This window comes from Rattus norvegicus, chromosome 9, assembly GCF_021556685.1.
Source record: "Rattus norvegicus strain SHRSP/BbbUtx chromosome 9, alternate assembly SHRSP_T2T, whole genome shotgun sequence".
NCBI lineage: Eukaryota > Metazoa > Chordata > Mammalia > Rodentia > Muridae > Rattus > Rattus norvegicus.
The window spans coordinates 17768336-17787862 of NC_141542.1; the positions used below are offsets into that span (position 1 = coordinate 17768336).

Consider the following 19527-nt stretch of genomic DNA (forward strand, 5'->3'; position numbering starts at 1 on the left):
TTTTTTTCTTTCTCTTTTTGTTCAAGATGTGGCGCCTGCGAAGAGCTCGCCTCCAGGAAGGAGGACAGCGTGCAGGCAGAATCACCTCTGGGCCCTGCCGGGGTCGGAGAGGGAGAGAGGGGAGTCAGCTTGGGCGGAGGCGCCCTGGCTGCCGGCACCCGCAGAAGGAAAACTCGCCCAGGCACACGCGCTGCTGCCAGCGCCAAATATAACGCGCGCCCGGTCCCCTCAGGCCCCGAGCTCACCCACCAGCTCCGCGTGCCCTGAGGCCCGGCTCGGGCGTGGTGGAAGGGCGGGGTGGGAAGGACACCTGTGCCCACTCCGTGGCGCAGACAACACCAGGAGGTGCGAAACGGGGAGTTGCATGGTGCTGGCCCAGGCCCGTCAGTCCTCCCTCAGGGCTCTGCGAAGGCCCAGGGAGGCTTCTGCGGGCCCCCAGGCATACAGTGACTTACCCAAGGCCATCACCTCTGGAGCTTCGAGCTGCCCCAGGCTTGCAGCTTGGACATTGTCATTGTGGTTGCCACTATCCTAGGCTGGCTCAGCAGGGCGCAAGCCACCACCACCTTTCCTCACCTGAAGGCATCCTGATGGTGCTTCAGAGCACAGGTCCAACAGGCAAGCCTCAGGGCACGGGGCTGGGGTCTTGGGTCTGCACCTTGTTGCCAGCCCCTCACACATGTGGCAGCATCACACGTATGGCTCCTTCTACCAACCGCCAATAATTACCATTTGGACATTCCTTCACAGTGTTCTCAAGAAGAAAGATTGCAAACAAACACAAAAAGAATGAAATTTAAAAACTTTTTTATCAGGCTGGAGAGATGGCTTGGTGGTTAAGAGTGCTGCTTCTCCAGTGCTCCCAAGTTCAATTTCCAGCAACCACATTGTGACCTACAACTATCTGTAGTGGGATCCAATGCCCTCTTCTGTCTGAAGCTCTCTTCTGACATGGCAGGCACACTCTCAAACAGAGTGCTCATGTACATTAATAAATAAATCTTTAAAAATAAAACCTTCTAATCAGTTAATGTATCTACATCTAGAAGCTAGAAAAGGGTCACAGCAATATTAAAAATAACTCAGAAATAGTAAAGGGATGTATGAGAGTCACAAAATTCACTGGGCAACATGGTGTATGCCTGGAATCCCAACACTCACAAGGCTGAGGTAGGTGGATTGCCTTGACTTCAAGGCTAGACTAAAGTGTGAGACCTTATATTAGAAAACAAAACAATTAGGGAGGAGATGGAGAGAGAGACAGAGAGACAGAGAGACAGAGAGAGACAGAGAGACAGAGAGATAGAGAGACAGAAGAGACAGAGAGGGAGACAGAGACAGAGACAGAGAGAGACAGAAACAGAGAGAGACAGAAACAGAGAGAGACCTCGATGTCATTTCTTGCACTGATGACAAGCTACTGAAGAATGTCAATGTCTCCTACCAAGCACTGAGATAATGCTAATGACAGAATGGGTTTCTTATTAAGATATCATAAACTGTAGATGGAAAAGTAAAGGAATGTATAATAAATAAAAGAGAAATCAGACATCGAAAACCTAAATTTAGAAGACTGTATATTTTTAAGTCATAGGGGAGGGAATGGGACGATGTGGGGGAGAGAATAATCAGAATAAATTATATATGTATATGAAAATGTTAACTAAGAGCAACCAATGAAAAGAGAAAAGCAGGTTTATTTTACGATGAAATTGAGTTCCCATATGACACTATGTAACATTTTGTAAATTGATTATATGAATTATCAGCAATAAAAAATCAATTGTTATTAAAGATGTGGTTGTGTTCATATTAATTTCAAATATTTAAAATTCTTTCTATTTATTTGCTTATTTATTGATTGATTTTTAAGATAGGGTTTTCCTATGTTGACTTCAAAAAAGAGATCTACCTGCCTATGCCTCCAAAGAGTTAGGATCAAAAGTGTATACTCACACATGAAAGTTACATTCTTAAAGTGAGAAAAAATTACAGCTATCAACTTGGTACAATTATTGAACAGTGATCAAGTGAATAGAAATATCAGAAACACTTTTAAGGCATTAGGTTACTGTTTTCAAAAGGATCTTGAGCAGCATATATAATTAAAATTATCCAGGAGACACATGTTGAAAAAAGACAAGAACGTGGGTAAAGATGATTTAAATATTTTTAATCTATTAAACATTTTAAATTGCATTCGATATGAAAGCTGTAAGTGATGTAATTCACATTTTTGCTTATATACCATCTCCTATTTTATGTGCATTCTGCAAATATTGTGCATGTTTCTTCAGGCTCTTAATATTTCCCCATGACTGATAACATTCACAGAAATCATATTGAGCAAACTGTATATGTTGACATATAATAGAATTGTATTCTACACAGTATAGCATAGAAATATGTATGTCCCGCGCTTCGTCTCGCCAGCAGGAACGATGCGGCACACACAGGATCCTACTACAGAAAAGCTTTAATGCGTCTTGAGAGGGAGAGCATAAGCTTACAACGCGGAGACGGAGAGTGAGGAATAACCGTCCCTTATATAGGAAACTATCCTCGCCTAGGACGTGTCACTCTCTGACTGGTCGCTGCCAATTATGCCAGATGACGTACCAAAACGTATGTGTCCCTTTGAGTAGGGAAGTTACCAGGCGCCTGCGTATTGCCCTTTTTACTAGGTGCGTTCTGCCAGATGCCGGTGCCATCTTGTAATGGAGTTTGTGAGGACAGCTCCTCGGACAGCTCCTCACATCTGTGAGGACAGCTCCTCGGACAGCTCCTCACATCTCCCCCTTTTCTGTTTTTTTTTTAAGCAAACAGGACACCCAGATATAGGAGGGTGAAGACAGAGGTCATATCCTCGTACAAAGTTGGCGAACCTGTACAAGAGAGATACCCTTAGGCTGTTGTTGGGACCCAGGGCACTCCCGACCCGTCACATTGCCATTTTTCGAGGGAGGGAAAACTGGGGCAGAAACCCTCATGTAATATGACATGCCTTCCAGGGAGCATATTTGGTAGAACTTCCCTGTGCGATGCTAAGTCACCCCTCATGGGCTGCTCAAGCCGGACACTCTAATCCTGTGCAATGAACCGAGGTTCTAGGAGTGCAAGAGCTGTCCAGCCGGCGACCTGTTGCTTGAGCATGGTCAACCAGATATCGGCTGACGCTCCTTGTTCAAGGGCTACAAGCGCCTGGGCGATCACTACTTTGTCCTTTCTTGTTTGAGATCTCAATTTGCAAAGCAACCAGAGGAGTAACACTAATCCACAGCAGAGGATCACTCCAAAAAGTCCTACTCCCACCCATTCCTTGAAATAAGAGACTGCTGAGGTGATCCAGGACGACAATCCCTCCGTCAAAGACAGGTCCAGTCGGGTAGAATTTACTTGAATGATGGTCGCTCTCAGCTCCCGAAGTGTCTGTTCAAACTCCGAGGTCCAATTCTGTAACAGATGCTGTGAAAGACTCTTAGACAGATTAGCAGCTCAGGTAAATTTGTCATATTATATGGAGGTGACACAAAGGCCTGGGAGTTTTTGCTCACAGCCAAGCTGGGCCAGTTGCCATAGAATGTCTAATTGCTCTCGGACCAGATCTATACGTTGGTTGACAAGCATAAGGCCTCCCTATATCTGAGTATTGGCTGAGGCCTGTCTGTCCCGAGCCACAGAGATGGTGGCCAATAAATCATTGATAGTTTGGGTTGTCTGTACTGAATTTGACAAGGCCAATGCCGAGGCAGTAACCGAGGCAGCGACTGCTGTCGTAGCAATAATGCCAGCAATAATAGCAGAAGTACCAAAATCTCTTTTTCCTCTAAATAAGGTCATGGTCCCCGGGGCATCAACAGGTATCGGGATAAAGCGAGGCATGCGGGTAACTACTGCGATATGAGTAGCTGTCCAGACAGAGGCAGCAGGTTTGATGTTCCCCGTCCAGGAAAATGACAACCGTCCCTTTTCGCCCTTTCCTCCAAGTAGCATCGCCATGGGCGTAAGATCAGTGCAGCTACCATTAACGCAATGTAAGGCCACCACCATAGAGAACTGTGGCGTTAGCCACAATGTCCTCCTCACCAGTTCCCCATGTGGCCTCCCTTAACCAAGCAGAAGATTGATTATATAACATAATGCAAGGGAGATCAAAAGATGTTTTGTTGAATATGCCAAAACAAAGGCTGCCCTTAAGGGAATAGTCCTATTTTCTTTTTTTTTTTTTGTCGTTCAACCTGTGGATCCTTAGGTAAATAGGCCAACCCTAAATCCCTGTTAGTGGTACATCACCGGCATCGGGAGTGGAAAGGTTGACATTATTCCCCATCGTAGCTCGCCCTGCACCGTTGCTGGCATCCATGGAAGAAGAGTGAGGAGGGGCAGGAGTCCCAGTCCCTTCTTGATCACTTGCTGTGATGCTCCGAGTAAGTCGTCCTGGGATCCATATGGGATTTTCATTGTCCTGTGGAAAAACACAGACAGCTCCTCTGGATCTTATTAAAACAGGATCCGGGCCTTTCCATTCATTTGTTAATACATCCTTCCATTTGACTAATTCTTTTGTCCTCTTGGGCTCTGAGCAATGTCGCTCAGCCGCTGTTTGTCCAGCTTCATCAAGATTTAAAAAATTTAAGGTAAAAAGGGCCAGAGCAGTGGCCACTCGGGGTGTTGGGGGGAGTTCTATCATAATTCCCCTTCTTTGTTTTATTAAATATGATTTGAGCGTCCGATGAGCACGCTCTATGATTCCCTGTCCTTGAGGGTTGTAGGGCAGGCCCGTCAGGTGGGTAACTTGCATCTGAGCACAAAACTGACGGAATTTTTGAGATGTATAGGCAGGGCCATTGTCAGTTTTTACACATCTTGGCTTTCCCCAAGCACTCCATGCTTCAAGGCAGTGCTGAATGACATGTGTTGTTTTTTCTCCTGTAAGTGGGGTGGCATGTAGAATGCCAGAACATGTGTCTATAGATACATGCACATACTGTAATTTTCCAAAAGTAGAATTATGAGTAACATCCATTTGCCAGATTTGCAATGGCTGTATTCCTCTCGGGTTGACCCCGATGTGAGGAACTGGGAGGAACTGGCAGCACTGCTGGCATTGGGTGACTATATCCCGTGCCTCTTTTCTAGTTATAGAGAAGCGGCGGTGTAAAGTTTCTGAGGTGACATGGAAATTGCCATGAAAGGCTTTAGCGGCCTCTAAAGGAGAGGCCAGGGCCACAGCTATCATTTTTGTGGCTTTGTCAGCCAAATCATTCTCTGAACTCATTGGGCCAGAGAGTCCAGAATGGGCCCGTATATGAATAATGTATACAGGGAATCTTCTATTTAATAGGATAATTTGGATTTTTCGGAAAATATCTGCCACCTTACTAGTGGTTTTAATTATACCGGCGGTTTCAAGAATACTAACAGCACTAGCTCGGCCTCCTCCTCTGAGTCTAAGGTTTTATTTTCAGAGCTTTCAGAACTGTCGAGGTTCAGCGCTTCTAGCTCTTTCACAGGGTATAGGCTGGCTCCCCCTCCTGGTTTATGTGTAGAGGAGGAAGTGCTGGAATCTGAAAATTTCAACGCTCCCTTGTCTGCGGACTTACCGGGAGGGCCCTTTTTCTTTCTTAGGACGTCTTTTTTCTTGCACGCGCCCAACCTCTCACTACGTTCGGTTTCTGACAGACTTTCCCAGACTACCTCGAGAGTGGCCTGTCCTTCTATTACTGCTGCCTTACACGTTTCATCCTTTAAACAATTCTTAACCAGCTTCCATATAGCTTTGGTCCCTAGGCGCAGATCCTCTTCCGCCAATTTTCTGTCAAGGTCTTTTCCAAGTTTGTTCCATGAGGCAATCGTAAACGAGCCTGAACAGGCAAACCAAGGCGCCACCCTCTCCACCTCCTTCACAAAGTTTTTAAGTGTTCCTCCTCCAATTTTGATGTTGCTCTGCTTTAACACTGTTTCCAAGGCCGTGACCACAGCCTGTGAGGATCCCATGATGGGCCAGGAACGCTGGCGGCTTATCTACGTCCGTCTGACAAGGCGTGAGGTGAAAGGGTAGAGACGGACACGCTGCTCTCTTATGTACGGGAGTCTTACATGCACCTCCCCGGACGGTGCCGCTTATCTACGTCGGCCTTATCGCGTCTTTGCTCCTCAACAGTCAAAATCGAAGGTAAAAGGGAGCTGCGCGAAGCTCACTTATATACGAGAGACTGAGACGCGCCTTCAGCTGCTGTGATCGTCCTTTTAACAGCGAAAACGGTGAAAACAGAACATAAAGAGTAGGGTGGCTCCCAGGACAAATACTATAGCCTCAACAAATCCTTCCCAAGGCGGTGACAACCCCAGACCAAAGTCCAAGAGAGGGCTGCCTCTCCGAACGTATCTACCTGCAGTTCTGAATCCTCCTTGTCGCCAAGGGATCTCCGAAGGTGCTGACGATGGCAAGGTCTTTCCCGGGTTTTTGGCACCAGATGTCCCGCGCTACGTCTCGCCAGCAGGAACGACGCGGCACACACAGGATCCTACTGCAGAAAAGCTTTAATACGTCTTGAGAGGGAGAGCATAAGCTTACAATGCGGAGACGCCAAGTGAGGAATAACCGTCCCTTATATAGGAAACTATCCTCGCCTAGGACGTGTCACTCTCTGACTGGTCGCTGCCAATTATGCCAGATGACCTACCAAAATGTACGTGTCCCTTTGAGTAGGGAAGTTACCAGGCGCCTGCGTATTGCCCTTTTTACTAGGTGCGTTCTGCCAGATGCCGGTGCCATCTTGTAATGGAGTTTGTGAGGACAGCTCCTCACATCTGTGAGGACAGCTCCGCGGACAGCTCCTCACATCTGTCCATGTGTACTCTTTGGATGGTGGTTTAGGCCCTGGGAGCTCTGGGTGTTTCTTACTGTTGGTCTTATGTGGCTGTAACCCCCTTCAGCTCCCTCAATCCTTTCTCTTACTTCCCCATTTGGGGCCCTGTTTTCAGCTAAATGATTGGCTGCAAGTATCTGCTTCTGTATTTGTCATGCTCTTTACCCCACTCTTTTGAGCAGATCACCACAGAGCAACGAACATGTATTGTCTTGGCATGATGATGTGTAGACAAATAGTTGATTTCTTAATTCCTAATGATGGTTCTATAAGAATTCCTAAAATTAGATTAGTAATTTTAAGCTTTTATAATAGGACTGCTATTATGTTTTCTCTGGTAATCAAAATTGCATTGAAATCTCTTCTTTTCTTAAAGTGTCATGAGTGAATTGCTTCTGCAATACCAAGGAGGCACCTACAAATTAGAGCCCATCCTAAGAAGGTATAAACCAATTAACCAAGGTTCATAAAAAGAGAGCTAATCATTACTATAGGTGCAAGGACTGAACATAAATAACTGACTGGATTTGCCTATAGGCAATTTCACTTATTCTTTTCTCATAAAAATTACAGCTTTTAACTCTCCATGAACATGCAGAGCCAGTGACAGATGGTGACAGTTTATCCTGATGATTACTCTTCATGGATATGCATGTAAACATTCTCTGTCGTAAACTGATTATCCAACTTATGATTTGAATTCCTGTGCAAACTTGGGGTGAACTTTTCACCATGTGATGCTGTGTTCAGAAAGATATACAAATGCTGAGGACAAAGAGAGAGAAAGCTTTTTAGACAGAACTGAACTGAAGAGAACAGAACTCAAGAAGAACTTAGAAGTAAAGGCATAGCGTTGAGAGTAAGGCATTGAGAGTAAGGAAATTATCCTGTGATAAGAGCAAGAGGAAAGGAGATAAGAAGAAGAGAGCAAGGAGAACCTTTAAAGTCAAACTTTATGGAGGCAAACTTTTGTAGAAACTTTTAGGAAAACTGAAGAACTTAGAAATAAAATTTAAACTCACTGCTCTTCAGCCTTCAGCCTGGCTCACTGGCTAGCCTGTGCTCTTCAGTCAGGCTCACTGGCTAGACTCTGCTCTTCAGTTAGGCTCACTGGCTAGTCTCTGCTCTTCAGTCAGGCTCACTGGCTAGCCTCTGCTCTTCAGTCAGGCTCACTGGCTAGCCTCTGCTCTTCAGTCAGGCTCACTGGCTAGCCTCTGCTCTTCAGCCTGGCTCACTGGCTAGCCTCTGCTCTTCAGCCTGGCTCACTGGCTAGCCTCTGCTCTTCAGTCAGGCTCACTGGCTAGCCTCTGCTCTTCAGCCTGGCTCACTGGCTAGCCTCTGCTCTTCAGCCTGGCTCACTGGCTAGCCTTTGCTCTTCAGTCAGGCTCACTGGCTAGCGTCTGCTCTTCAGACAGGCTCACTGGCTAGCCTCTGCTCTTCAGTCAGGCTCACTGGCTAGCCTCTGCTCTTCAGCCTGGCACACTGGCTAGCCTCTGCTCTTCAGTCAGGCTCACTGCCTAGCCTCTGCTCTTCAGTCAGGCTCAATGCCTAGCCTCTGCTCTTCAGTCAGGCTCACTGCCTAGCCTCTGCTCTTCAGACAGTCTCACTGGCTAGCCTCTGCTCTTCAGTCAGGCTCACTGCCTAGCCGCTGATCTTCAGTCAGGCTCACTGGCTAGCCTCTGCTCTTCGGTTGGGCTCACTGGCCTATGGGGCCCTAGCACATCGCTTAACCATCTGCTCATGACTGCCTGACCACCATGACCACCTGACTGCACTGACTTCTTAAAGTCGTCCTCTAGAAAGAGCACAAGAAACCAAAGAGAAACACCACAGCAAACTGTTCCCATGGGCTTTGCTTAAGATTAAGTACTTTCATTATTTCTTTAAAAAAGTGAATTATAATTTCTGCTATTCATATGGCCAAGAGAGCTGTGCAGTAGTCATTACTTTATGGAATTTGGTGCTAAATCAAAAGATTCCTTTATTCTATTACGATGTTATCTGTATGCTGTACGATGTATCTTTAGAAAACACAACACTAAATTCCTAAAGTCTAGATGTTTTAAGAAATCACCTCATGGAGAAACTTAACTGCTTACCTATCTAGACTGGCCTCTTTTGCTATACTGCAGGTACAATCAATTTTCCACACTACTTCCATGATTTTCAAGAATGATTAAGAGAAAAATAAGTTGAACATAATGGCCAGAAAGGGGGTTCTGTCAAGTTGTCTTATGTGGGACAAGATACCAAGCTATGACTGATAAACCTAAAACCACCTGTTCCCAAGACTAACAGAACTTACAGAAAATACATATTTCTTATCATTCCTCCTCCCCAATGGTCAGTGATTTATTGAGCACCTACTACAATCCTAGCACTGTGCATCTAAGGATTTAATTGTGAATAAAACTTAATAAAAAGCCTCATTAAGGAATAAAGAAAAATGAAACATAACTTTGAAACTCAGAATTCAATATAAACAAAACCACCATTTCTTTAACTGGTGATTTCTGAAAACTTCATCATTTTTTCCATGGGCTTCTACAGTAATGATACTCAGTCGTGATTTTGTAAGTCACAAAAAGCAAGTCACACTTCTTTCTTGGATCCCACAACTGTCAAAGAGAACAACACTGTCGCTGTCCATTTTGCTTCCCTATCAATCCTGCTATGGATGGTAATGAATTCCAGTCTTTTCAATGTGAAAACAGGCCACCACTTGAGGGGAAAGGTTATTAAAATTACCCAAAACGGAGTATTCTCTAAAATTTTCACATAGCATTTTACTGATATCACAATGTAAATTCACCACAAATATTTAACCAATGAAAATATTGAATAGCGCTGCAAATAGGAGCGAAAATCATATATACTTGAAAACAACTATTATGGAAACAAAGGACGTACTAGGAGAAAAGATACATCACTAAAAGCTACACAAGCAGCAAAAAAGACACTACATTTCTTGGTTTAAAAGTTAGGTGATACACTTGATCTTTAAAGACAGGCAATGTACTTGATCTTTAAACCCTTCAACTGTGCCCTGTCCACATAGAAACTGCAGTAGATGACAATCTTTTGTAAGATTTATTTATTTATATGTGAGACAATGCATCTGTTTTCAGACACACCAGAAGAGGGCATCAGTGCTCATTACAGATGGTTGTGAGCCACCATGTGGTCGCTGGCATTTGAACTCAGGACCTCTGGAAGAACACTTGGTGCTCTTACCCACTGAGCCATCTCTCCAGCCCTCACAATGGCCTCTTAAACAGCATCACAGTGGTCTATTTCACTAGATGGCTCCAGGGTGATAACAGAGAAACTTTCACAGTTCCTGAGCACTTCTGAGTTCAAATACCACCAGTGCCAACTCTGTGCTGTTGGCACATTCTGACCTTCTCCTAAGGGTTGTCAGCCACAAAAGGGACGGGTTAGCACCACACAGCACTCACTGCCCAATCCTAAAAACCCCCTCGATTCTGAAAAAGCCACATAACATGCTTGCTCCATATTTGAGGAAGCCAAATGGTTGATCTGGCTCAAGGCTCCTCTTTTCTTAGCTCATCAACTTTCTTTTTCCACTTCTTGTCACAAGAAGTATGTTTTTATGCTGCAACTACACTGCAGTGTTTGAAGGAAATGACCATCAACTCTGGGTGTCACCTCTTGAAATTTAAAATTCACAGAACAATTCATGGCTTTCTAATCAGCACCATGGAAAATAAACAAAAACAAGCAAAACCGTTCCAAAGGAACTTGCTGATCTGAAGGTCTGCTCATAGCAGGCAGGAAAGAATTAAATTATGCAGAACTGTAATCTGCATAAATTGCCTGAGGTTTTAAGAAAATATATTCCCAAGATCCCCATCCTTTAACATACAATAGAAACATTACAGGGAGTGTGCCACCAGGCTAAGCTGCCTCTGAAAAGCCTGTCCTGCCCTGGCAGGTACAGGTCATTTAATTCTAAGTCAATCTGGAGAGAGGTGACAGCCCCAAGTTGCTCTGGGGATGTCAGAGCACAGCTCTCATGCACACTCCAGAGCACCTCTACACTCTTTCCCAATGCCATAGGCTTTCCAATCCCTGCTTCAGTTCTCCATACATCCCTGAACCCTCCCACCCCCTACCCAATGGGCTCACTTTGCATTGCCTCCTTTTGCCACTGCTTTCCCAGGACAGGGGGACCAGGTGGGGGGGGGGGGCAGAAGCAGTCCAGGGAGGGACGCGGGTCTCCTACCTACCTTGATTCTGCTGCTCTGGGGCTGCAGCCCGCCCTGCTTGCTGCTTGCTGCTTGCTGTTCCTGGGGACCAGACCGGAGGTCGGGCTAGGGGTCCCCGCGAGCTCCATGCCTCAAGGTCCCCTGGCAGGGCTGGCATGGGCTTCTTCCTTGGACACTGCGAGGCTGTAGTCTCTGTTGGAAACCCCGCCGCTGTCATAGGGCGCCCTCCCGTGGCCGAGATGATGCCCAACGCCGCTAAGGCCCCCTTCCCTGGCAGCTTCTTCTGCTTTTTCTTTTCTTTTTTTCTTTCTCTTTTTGCTCCCGATGTGGCGCCTGGTAAGAGCTCGCCTCCAGGAAGGAGGACATCGTGCAGGCAGAATCACCTCTGGGGCCTGCGGGGGTCGGAGAGGGAGAGAGAGGAGTCAGCTTGGGCGGAGGCGCCCCGGCTGCCGGCACCGGCGGAAGGAAAACTCGCCCAGGCACACGCCCTGCTGCCGGCGCCAAATATAACGCGGGCGCCCGGTCCCCTCAGGCCCCGCGCTCACCCACGAGCTCCGCGTGCCCTGAAGCCCGGCTCGGGCGTGGGCGAACGGCGGGGTGGGAAGGACGCGTGTGCCCACTCCGCTGTGCAGGCAACACCCGGAGGCGCGACACCGGGAAGCGCATGGTCCGGAACTCAGGGCTCCAACCAGGCGCGTCAGTCCACTCTCAAGGCTCTGTGGATGTGAGGGCGGCTTCTTCAGGCCTCCAGGTCCACCACGAAAAACCCGCGGCCATCACAGCTGGAGCTTCCAGGTGCCCCAGGCTGGAGAATTGGTCAGGGCGATTGTGGTTGCCACTCTCCTAGGCTGGCTCAGCAGGGCACAAGCCACCACCTGCTGTCCTCACCTGAAGGCATCCTGATGGGGCTGAGAGCCCACATCCTGCAGGCAGCCTCAGTGCTCAGGACCATGGTCTTGGGTCTGCACCTTGTTGCCAGCCCCTCACACATATGGCAGCATCACACATATGGCTCCTTCTACCAACCGCCACTAATTACCATTTGGACATTCCATTACAGTGTTCTCAAGAAGAAAGATGCAAACAAACACGAAAAGAATGAAATTTAAAATCTTTTTTTTTTTTTTTGGTTCTTTTTTTTCCGGAGCTGGGGACCGAACCCAGGGCCTTGCACTTCCTAGGTAAGCGCTCTACCACTGAGCTAAATCCCCAGCCCCTTAAAATCTTTTTTATCAGGCTGGAGAGATGGCTTGGTGGTTAAGAGCGCTGCTTCTCCAGTGCTCCCAAGTACAATTCCCAGCAACCACATTGTGACCCACAACTATCTGAAGTGGGATCCAATGCCCTCTTCTGTCTGAAGCTCTCTTCTGACATTCAGGCACACTGGCAAACAGAGTGCTCATGTACATAAATAAATATTTAAAAATAAAACCTTCTAATCAGTTAATGTATCTATATCTAGAAGCTAGAAAAGGGTCACAGCAATATTAAAAATAATTCAGAAATGGTAAAGGGATGTACGAGAGTCACAAAATTCACTGGGCAAGATGGTATATGCCTGGAATCCCAACACCCACAAGGCTGAGGTAGGTGGATTGCCTTGAGTTCAAGGCTAGACTAAAGTGTGAGACCTTTTATTAGAAAACAAAACAATTGGGGAGGGGATGGAGAGAGAGACAGAGAGATAGAGAGACAGAAGAGACAGAAGAGACAGAGAGCCAGAAAGACAGAGAAAGATGGAGAGGGTGACAGAGACAGAGAGCCAGCGCCAGAGAGAGACAGAGAGACAGAAGAGACGGAGAGACAGAAGAGACAGAGAAAGACAGAGAGGGAGACAGAGACAGAGAGCCAGTGCCAGTAGAGACAGAGACAGAGACAGAGACAGAGAGACAGAGAGAGAGAGAGAGAGAGAGAGAGAGAGAGACCTCGATGTCATTTCCTGCACTGATGACAAGCTACTGAAGAATGTGAATGTCTCCTACCAAACACTGAGATAATGCTAATGACAGAATGGGCTTCTTATTAAGATATCATAAAATGTAGATGGAAAAGTAAAGGAATGTATAATAAATAAAAGAGAAATCCTAAATTTGGAAAGCCTAAATTTAGAAGACTGTATAAGTTTAAGTCATAGGGGAGGGGATAAGACGATGTGGGGGGAGAGAATAATCACAATAAATTATATATGTGTATGAAAATGTTAACTAAGAGCAACCAATGAAAAGAGAAAAGCAGGTTTGTTTACGATGAAATTGAGTTCCCATATGACACTATATAACATTTTGTGAATGGATTATATGAATTATCTGCAATAAAAAATCAATTGTTACTAAAGATGTGGTTGTGTTCATATTAATTTCAAGTGTTTTAAATTCTTTTTATTTATTTGCTTATTTATTGACAACAGTCTGTGACAACAAAGAACTGATTGAGCATCCAAGAGACAAGACGATCACCAGGACCATACTTGTATCCCAGTAAGAAAATTTGAATAATAAGTCTACAGGTGAAAAGATAAATTAGGAGGTCATAGACCTAAAAGTTTTATCCTTTTTCCCTCAGGGGAGCAGCCATTCTGTCAGCCTTTCCTGGCCCTCTCACAGGATCAGAGTTCTCACCTGGAAGCAGGGTTATCTGGAAGGCACATAATACATATCCACAGACTCCTCTTTGGGTACAAACTGATAGGCAACTTCAAGGCTTAAAGTCATTCTCTCTCTCTCTCTCTCTCTCTCTCTCTCTCTCTCTCTCTCTCTCTCTCTCTCAGCTTGAGGCTGCACACACGCTGCATTCTTTTGTGCACTCTGCTTTTTTTATTGCAGTTTTCTTTTCTCAAACTCCCACAATCATGCACACGTCTGTTCATTACCCTTTCATTCTCACACACACTCTTCATACACACCTCGTACATATTTCACACACACCACATGCACTCTCCTGTCACGCACACACACAGTCTTCATACACACCTCACACATATCTCACACACACCACATGCACTCTCCTGTCACTCACACACAATTTTCATACACACCTCATACATATCTCACACACACCACATGCACTCTCCTGTCACGCACACACAATCTTCATACATACCTCATACATATCTCACACACACCACATGCACTCTCCTGTCACTCCACTCACACACGCTCTTCATACACACCTCACATTCTCTCCTCACTCATTCTCACATGCTCTCCTCATGCTCTCTCCCTGGCTCTCAAGTTTGTTCTCAGACTCGCTCTCTCATTAGCTCCCTCATTCACTATCACATTCTCTCTCCACTCACTCTTCACATGCTCTTCTCATGCTCTCTCATTCACTCTCACATTTGTTCTTACATTAGCTCTGTCATGTACTCTCTCATTCACTCCCTCATGCTCTCTCTCATTTACTCTTCACATGTTCTGTAGCCTTTCTCTTGCCCCAGTCCTTTATTAATAATCCAAAAGCAGGTAGAAAAAAGACATTTTATAATCATTGCCAAATCAAATGCAAAGAATGACTACATCTCACCAAGAAGTAAGAATTACAACTGTTCCCCAAAGTTTCAGGCTTGCCCTATACCCAGGCCTGTGGCCAATATAATAATAATAATTGTAAACTTATCATTATTTAAACTTTAACTCTTTAGTTTTATACTTCAGAGTCCAAAGCTCCGAGACCAGGTAATTGCATTTTCCTGTGACACTCTACTGATAAATGACATAGGCAAAACTGCCAGGCAGTGGCCAGAAAGAATCAGGTAACCCTTAGCACACTAATTCCACTAGCGTTCTGTTCCTTGCACACAATGACTCTCATAAGGGTTCCAGTAGTTAGACTAGTTTACTAGTATATTATTTTATATATTCTATACTTCCTTAACCAGTCTATAATATTATGTAAAACTTATTTCCTAACTTCAATAACTTTTTCCTTTCCTAGGGTCCCAATGTTGGCTCTAATTCATTTTCTCTTATTTTCTTCAAGCTGTCTTTGGAAGTCAAACCCTAATCTGGAACTACAATTCTGCAGTTATTACATTTTTTCCAAGATGAGAACACAGAGTATGCGCCTGGGCCTCTAGGGCTCTGCTGTGCTGTGCCCCTATGCATCAATTTCCAATTGTCTAAGAATCATAACATCAAGGAACATCTAGTTTCACAGAATTCACCAGAGCAGAAGGAGAAAGAAGTAGGAAAGTCAGATATAATACAACAATTGTGCACACCAAGGCCAACTGATAGGCAGTCACACACAAATGAAATCTATACAGCCCTTGTCCAGGGCTAAGGTTTGGAGAAATGGAAACAACCAGTTGTTACAAAAAGCTACTGAGGGCTACTGAGATGTCTCCATTGTATGTTGTCCCCAGCATTAGCCAGAACTCAGACAACAAAGGGAGGTCAAAGGGATACAGATTGGAAAGGAAGAAGTCAAAATATCACTGTTGCAGAGGATAGGGTAGTATACATGGGACACCCCAAAAGTTACAACAGAGAACTCCTAAGCCTGATAAACAACTTCAGCAAAGTGGCTGGGTATAAAATTAACTCAAACAAATCAGTAGCCTTCCTCTACACAAAAGATAAACAAGCTGAGAATGAAATTAGGGAAATGACACCTTTCATAATAGTCCCAAATCATATAAAAATACCTCAGTGTGACTTTTATCAAACAAGTGAAAGATCTCTGTGACAAGAACTTCATGATATGAAGAAAGAAATTGAAGAAGATCTCAGAAAATGGAAAGATCTCCCATGTTCATGGCTTGGCAGTATGAAGATAGTAAAAATGGCCATTTTCCCAAAGTGACCTACAGTTGCAATGCAATCTCCATCAAAATCGATTCCAATTCTTCATAGGGTTAGACAGAACAATTTGCAAATTCATTTGGAATAACAAGTAACGCAGGATAGCTAAAACTTACCTCAACAATAAAAGGACTTCCCTGGGAATCACCATCCCTGAACTCAAGCAGTTTACAGAGCATTACTGATAAAACTGTATGGTATTGATACAGAGACAGGAAGATAGACCAGTGGAATAGAAATGCAGACCCAGAAATGAACCAGCACACCTATTGTTACTTGATTTTTGACAAAGGAGACAAAAGCATCCAGTGGAAAAAGGATAGCATTTTTTACCAAAGGGTGCTGGTTCAAATGGAGGTCAGCATATGGAGGAGTACAAATCATCCTCTTCTTATTGCCCTGTGTAAAGCTTAATTCCAGGTGGATCAAGGACCTCTACATCAAACCAGATACACTCAAATTAATAGAAGCAAAAGCGGGGAAGAATCTTGAACTCATGGACACTGGAAAAAAATTCCTGAACAAAACACGAATGGCTTATGCTCTAAGATCAAGAATAGACAAATGGGACCTCATAAAGCTACAAAGCTTCTGTAAGACAAAGGACACTGTGGTTAGGACAAAACGGCAACCAACAGATTGGGAAAAGACCTTTACCAATCCTACAACTGATAGAGGGCTAATATCCAAAATATACAAGAACTCATGAAGTTGGACTGCAGGGAGACTAATAACCCTATTAAAAATTGCAGTTCAGAGCTAAACAAAGAATTCATAGCTGAGGAATATGGAGAGGCTGAGAAGCACCAAAAGAAATGTTCAACATCTTTAGTTATGTGGAAAATGCAAATCAAAACAACCCTGAGATTCCACCTCACACCACTCTGAATGGCTAAGATCAAACACTCAGGCTATAGAAGATGGTTGCAGGGATGTGAGAAAGAGGAACACTCCTCCATTGTTGGTGAGATTGCAGACTGGTACAACCATTCTGGATATCAGTCTGGAGGTTCCTCAGAAAATTAGACATTGCACTAGCTGAGGCCCAGCTATACCTCTCTTGCACATATACCCAAAAGATGCTCCAACATACAACAATGCACACCCTCCACTATGTTCATAGCAGCCTTATTTATAATAGTCAGAAAATGAAAAGATCCCAGATGCCCTTCAACAGAGGAATGGAAACAGAAAGTGTGGTACATCTACACAATGAAGTACTACAGAGATATCAAAAACAATGACTTCATGAATTTCATAGGCAAAGAGAATGAACTAAGACATATCATCCTGAGTGAGTTAACCCAATCACAGAAACACACACATGGTATGCACTCATTGATAAGTGGATATTAGCCCAAATGCTCAAATTCTCCAAGATTCACAGACCAAATGAAAATCAGGAAGTATGACCAAAATGCTGATTCTTCACTCCTTCCTTTAAAGGAGAAGAAGAATCCCTATTGAAGGGATAGGGAGGCAAAATTTAGAACAGAGCCTGGAGTAATGGCCATTCAGAGTCTACCCCACGAGTGGCCTATACACATACAGCCTCCAAACTAGATAAGGTGGATGAAGCTAAGAAGTGCAGGCTGACAGGAACTGGATAGAGATGTCTCCTGAGAGGCACAGCCAGATCATGTCAAATACAGTGGTGAACGCTAGCAGCAAACCATTGAACTGAGAACTCAGTTGGAGGAATTACAGAAAGATTGAAAGAGCTGAAGGGACTTGCAACCCCATAAGAACAACCATGCCTGCCAAGCAGAGTTCCAAGAGACTAAACCAGTACCAATCACTATACAGGGACTGTGCCATGGCCCCATCTGCATGTGTATCAGAGGATGGTCTCCTTGGGCACAAATGGAATGAGCAGCCCTTGGTCCTGCCTAGGCTGGGAAAGTGGATGGCTGGTGAAGGGAATACCTTATAGAAGAGGGGGAGGGCGATGGTATTCGGACTTATTTCTGGAGAACAAGGAAGGAATAACATTTGAATTCGAAATGAAAAATAGCCAACTAAAAATCAATAACAACAAAATGGTATTTTGAGCTTCGAATCAAAAAAAGCCACAGTCAGGAAACAGAGAATTGTATGCCTCTGGTTTTCTTCAAATATGCTTGGGGCCCAGGTAGATTCTGGGCCCAGGCTGAACCAAGCAGGTTCCTGCCACTGACTGCTCCTCTATTCCTGTGTCCAGAGGCAGCATGCAGATTAATATTGGGCCAGAGATGTGGGCAGAGCTGGTCAGAAGTGGCTTTCTGTCCTGTGGTCTCAGGATTATCTGCATTCCTGGGTGTTCAGCATTTTCTGCCCCGGGATTTGGGTGCAGGCTTCCCAATGGCTTTAAACACCCTTATACCATGTTTATATGTCCTGGGAGGTATTACAGAAAAATTAATGTTTATCCTATTAATTTGGTCAAAACTCTCATCGACAGAGTATAATTTAGAGGTAACTATATATTTGACAGCAAGCATACACAGTGAGTAATGTATGCATGATGAAGTTGAAATTCAGAGTTGGAAACACAGTGCACAGTGACTGTATAAATGCCTGTGAATCTCAGACTGACTGGGAAGTGATTTGATGCCCAGTCCCCATGAGAATGCAGAGATCCATCCCTCCCTGATAGCTGTGGGACTTCAGATGTTGACACTAATGATCAATAAAGAAGGTTCTTAAGAGTGAAGAGTTTGAGATTACTCCTTTATTGACCAGAATACATCCAATTTACTTGATAGTAACCAGATGCAGGTAGTCAATATATACAGTCTATATCCTTATCAAAATAGAAAAGCAAATGAACAAAACAACAACAACAGATAAATAACAAATCTTCAAATGAATAGAAGGAAAACCAAATAACCAAAACAATTAAAAATTAACCAAACTTTAAATAGAGGAATTGCACTAAGCATTTTTTGCTGCTCCTTTTGCAGAATAGACTTATAGCCTGTGGCTTGCCTTGGAGACATAGTAGACCAGCAGTTACTGATGGTAATAATCTTTTCAAGAGGAATGGAAGTAGGTCTATTTTGTTGGAGTGGGGGCATTAAGGAAAAAGCATACCAATACTGAGTATAAATGATAGTACAGACTTTGTCACAAAGTCTTTCCAATGTTGTGAACTGATCTCCATGAAACTCTTCTGGATGACCCATCAGGACAAGTACAAATTTACACGTGCACAGTCTTTCTGGATGATCAGCAGCTCTTGATTGATGTGCATCAGCACTTCTCTGAGTCCCTCAAAAAGTGCACACTTGCTGGAGAGAGCTGAGGTGAAAATATAGCGTATTCAATCCAAAGAAATCAAACTAAAGGAGGAAAATGCAGTCCACAATTGCTATGGACATTACAGATGAGATGCAATAGTGGTGTATTTGCTGTGCACACTTAGTTCTCCTCCTGTAGCTCTTCTCTCCAAGGGAGATCTTGTCCTGGTCTGTGTCATGTTCGAGTTTCTGCTGGAGATTTATATCTCAGCTTTTCAAACTGCTAGAATTTGAACTGTGGACTATGCACTGTACTGGGATTAAGAGAAAAATGAGCATTTTTTCCCCACTGGTCCAGGTATATGACATTGAATAATAACATTGTAGCTATGTATGAATCTGAGTT

The 19527-nt window shown here is 44.4% G+C and overlaps 1 protein-coding gene across 1 annotated transcript in view; it reads right to left on the minus strand.

The window, feature by feature from the left end:
• Positions 1–2957: 2957 nt before the first annotated feature.
• Positions 2958–19527, minus strand: part of LOC134480481 (uncharacterized) — a 37250-nt gene continuing 20680 nt past the window's right edge. Inside the window, exons 6-8 of the mRNA XM_087568482.1 lie at positions 11123–11493; positions 6393–6530; positions 2958–4465 (exon numbers count right to left, since the gene is read on the minus strand). Coding sequence (XP_087424608.1) covers positions 11233–11493 — 261 coding nt within the window. The 3' untranslated portion in view covers positions 2958–4465; positions 6393–6530; positions 11123–11232. The remainder of the gene's footprint in view (positions 4466–6392; positions 6531–11122; positions 11494–19527) is intronic.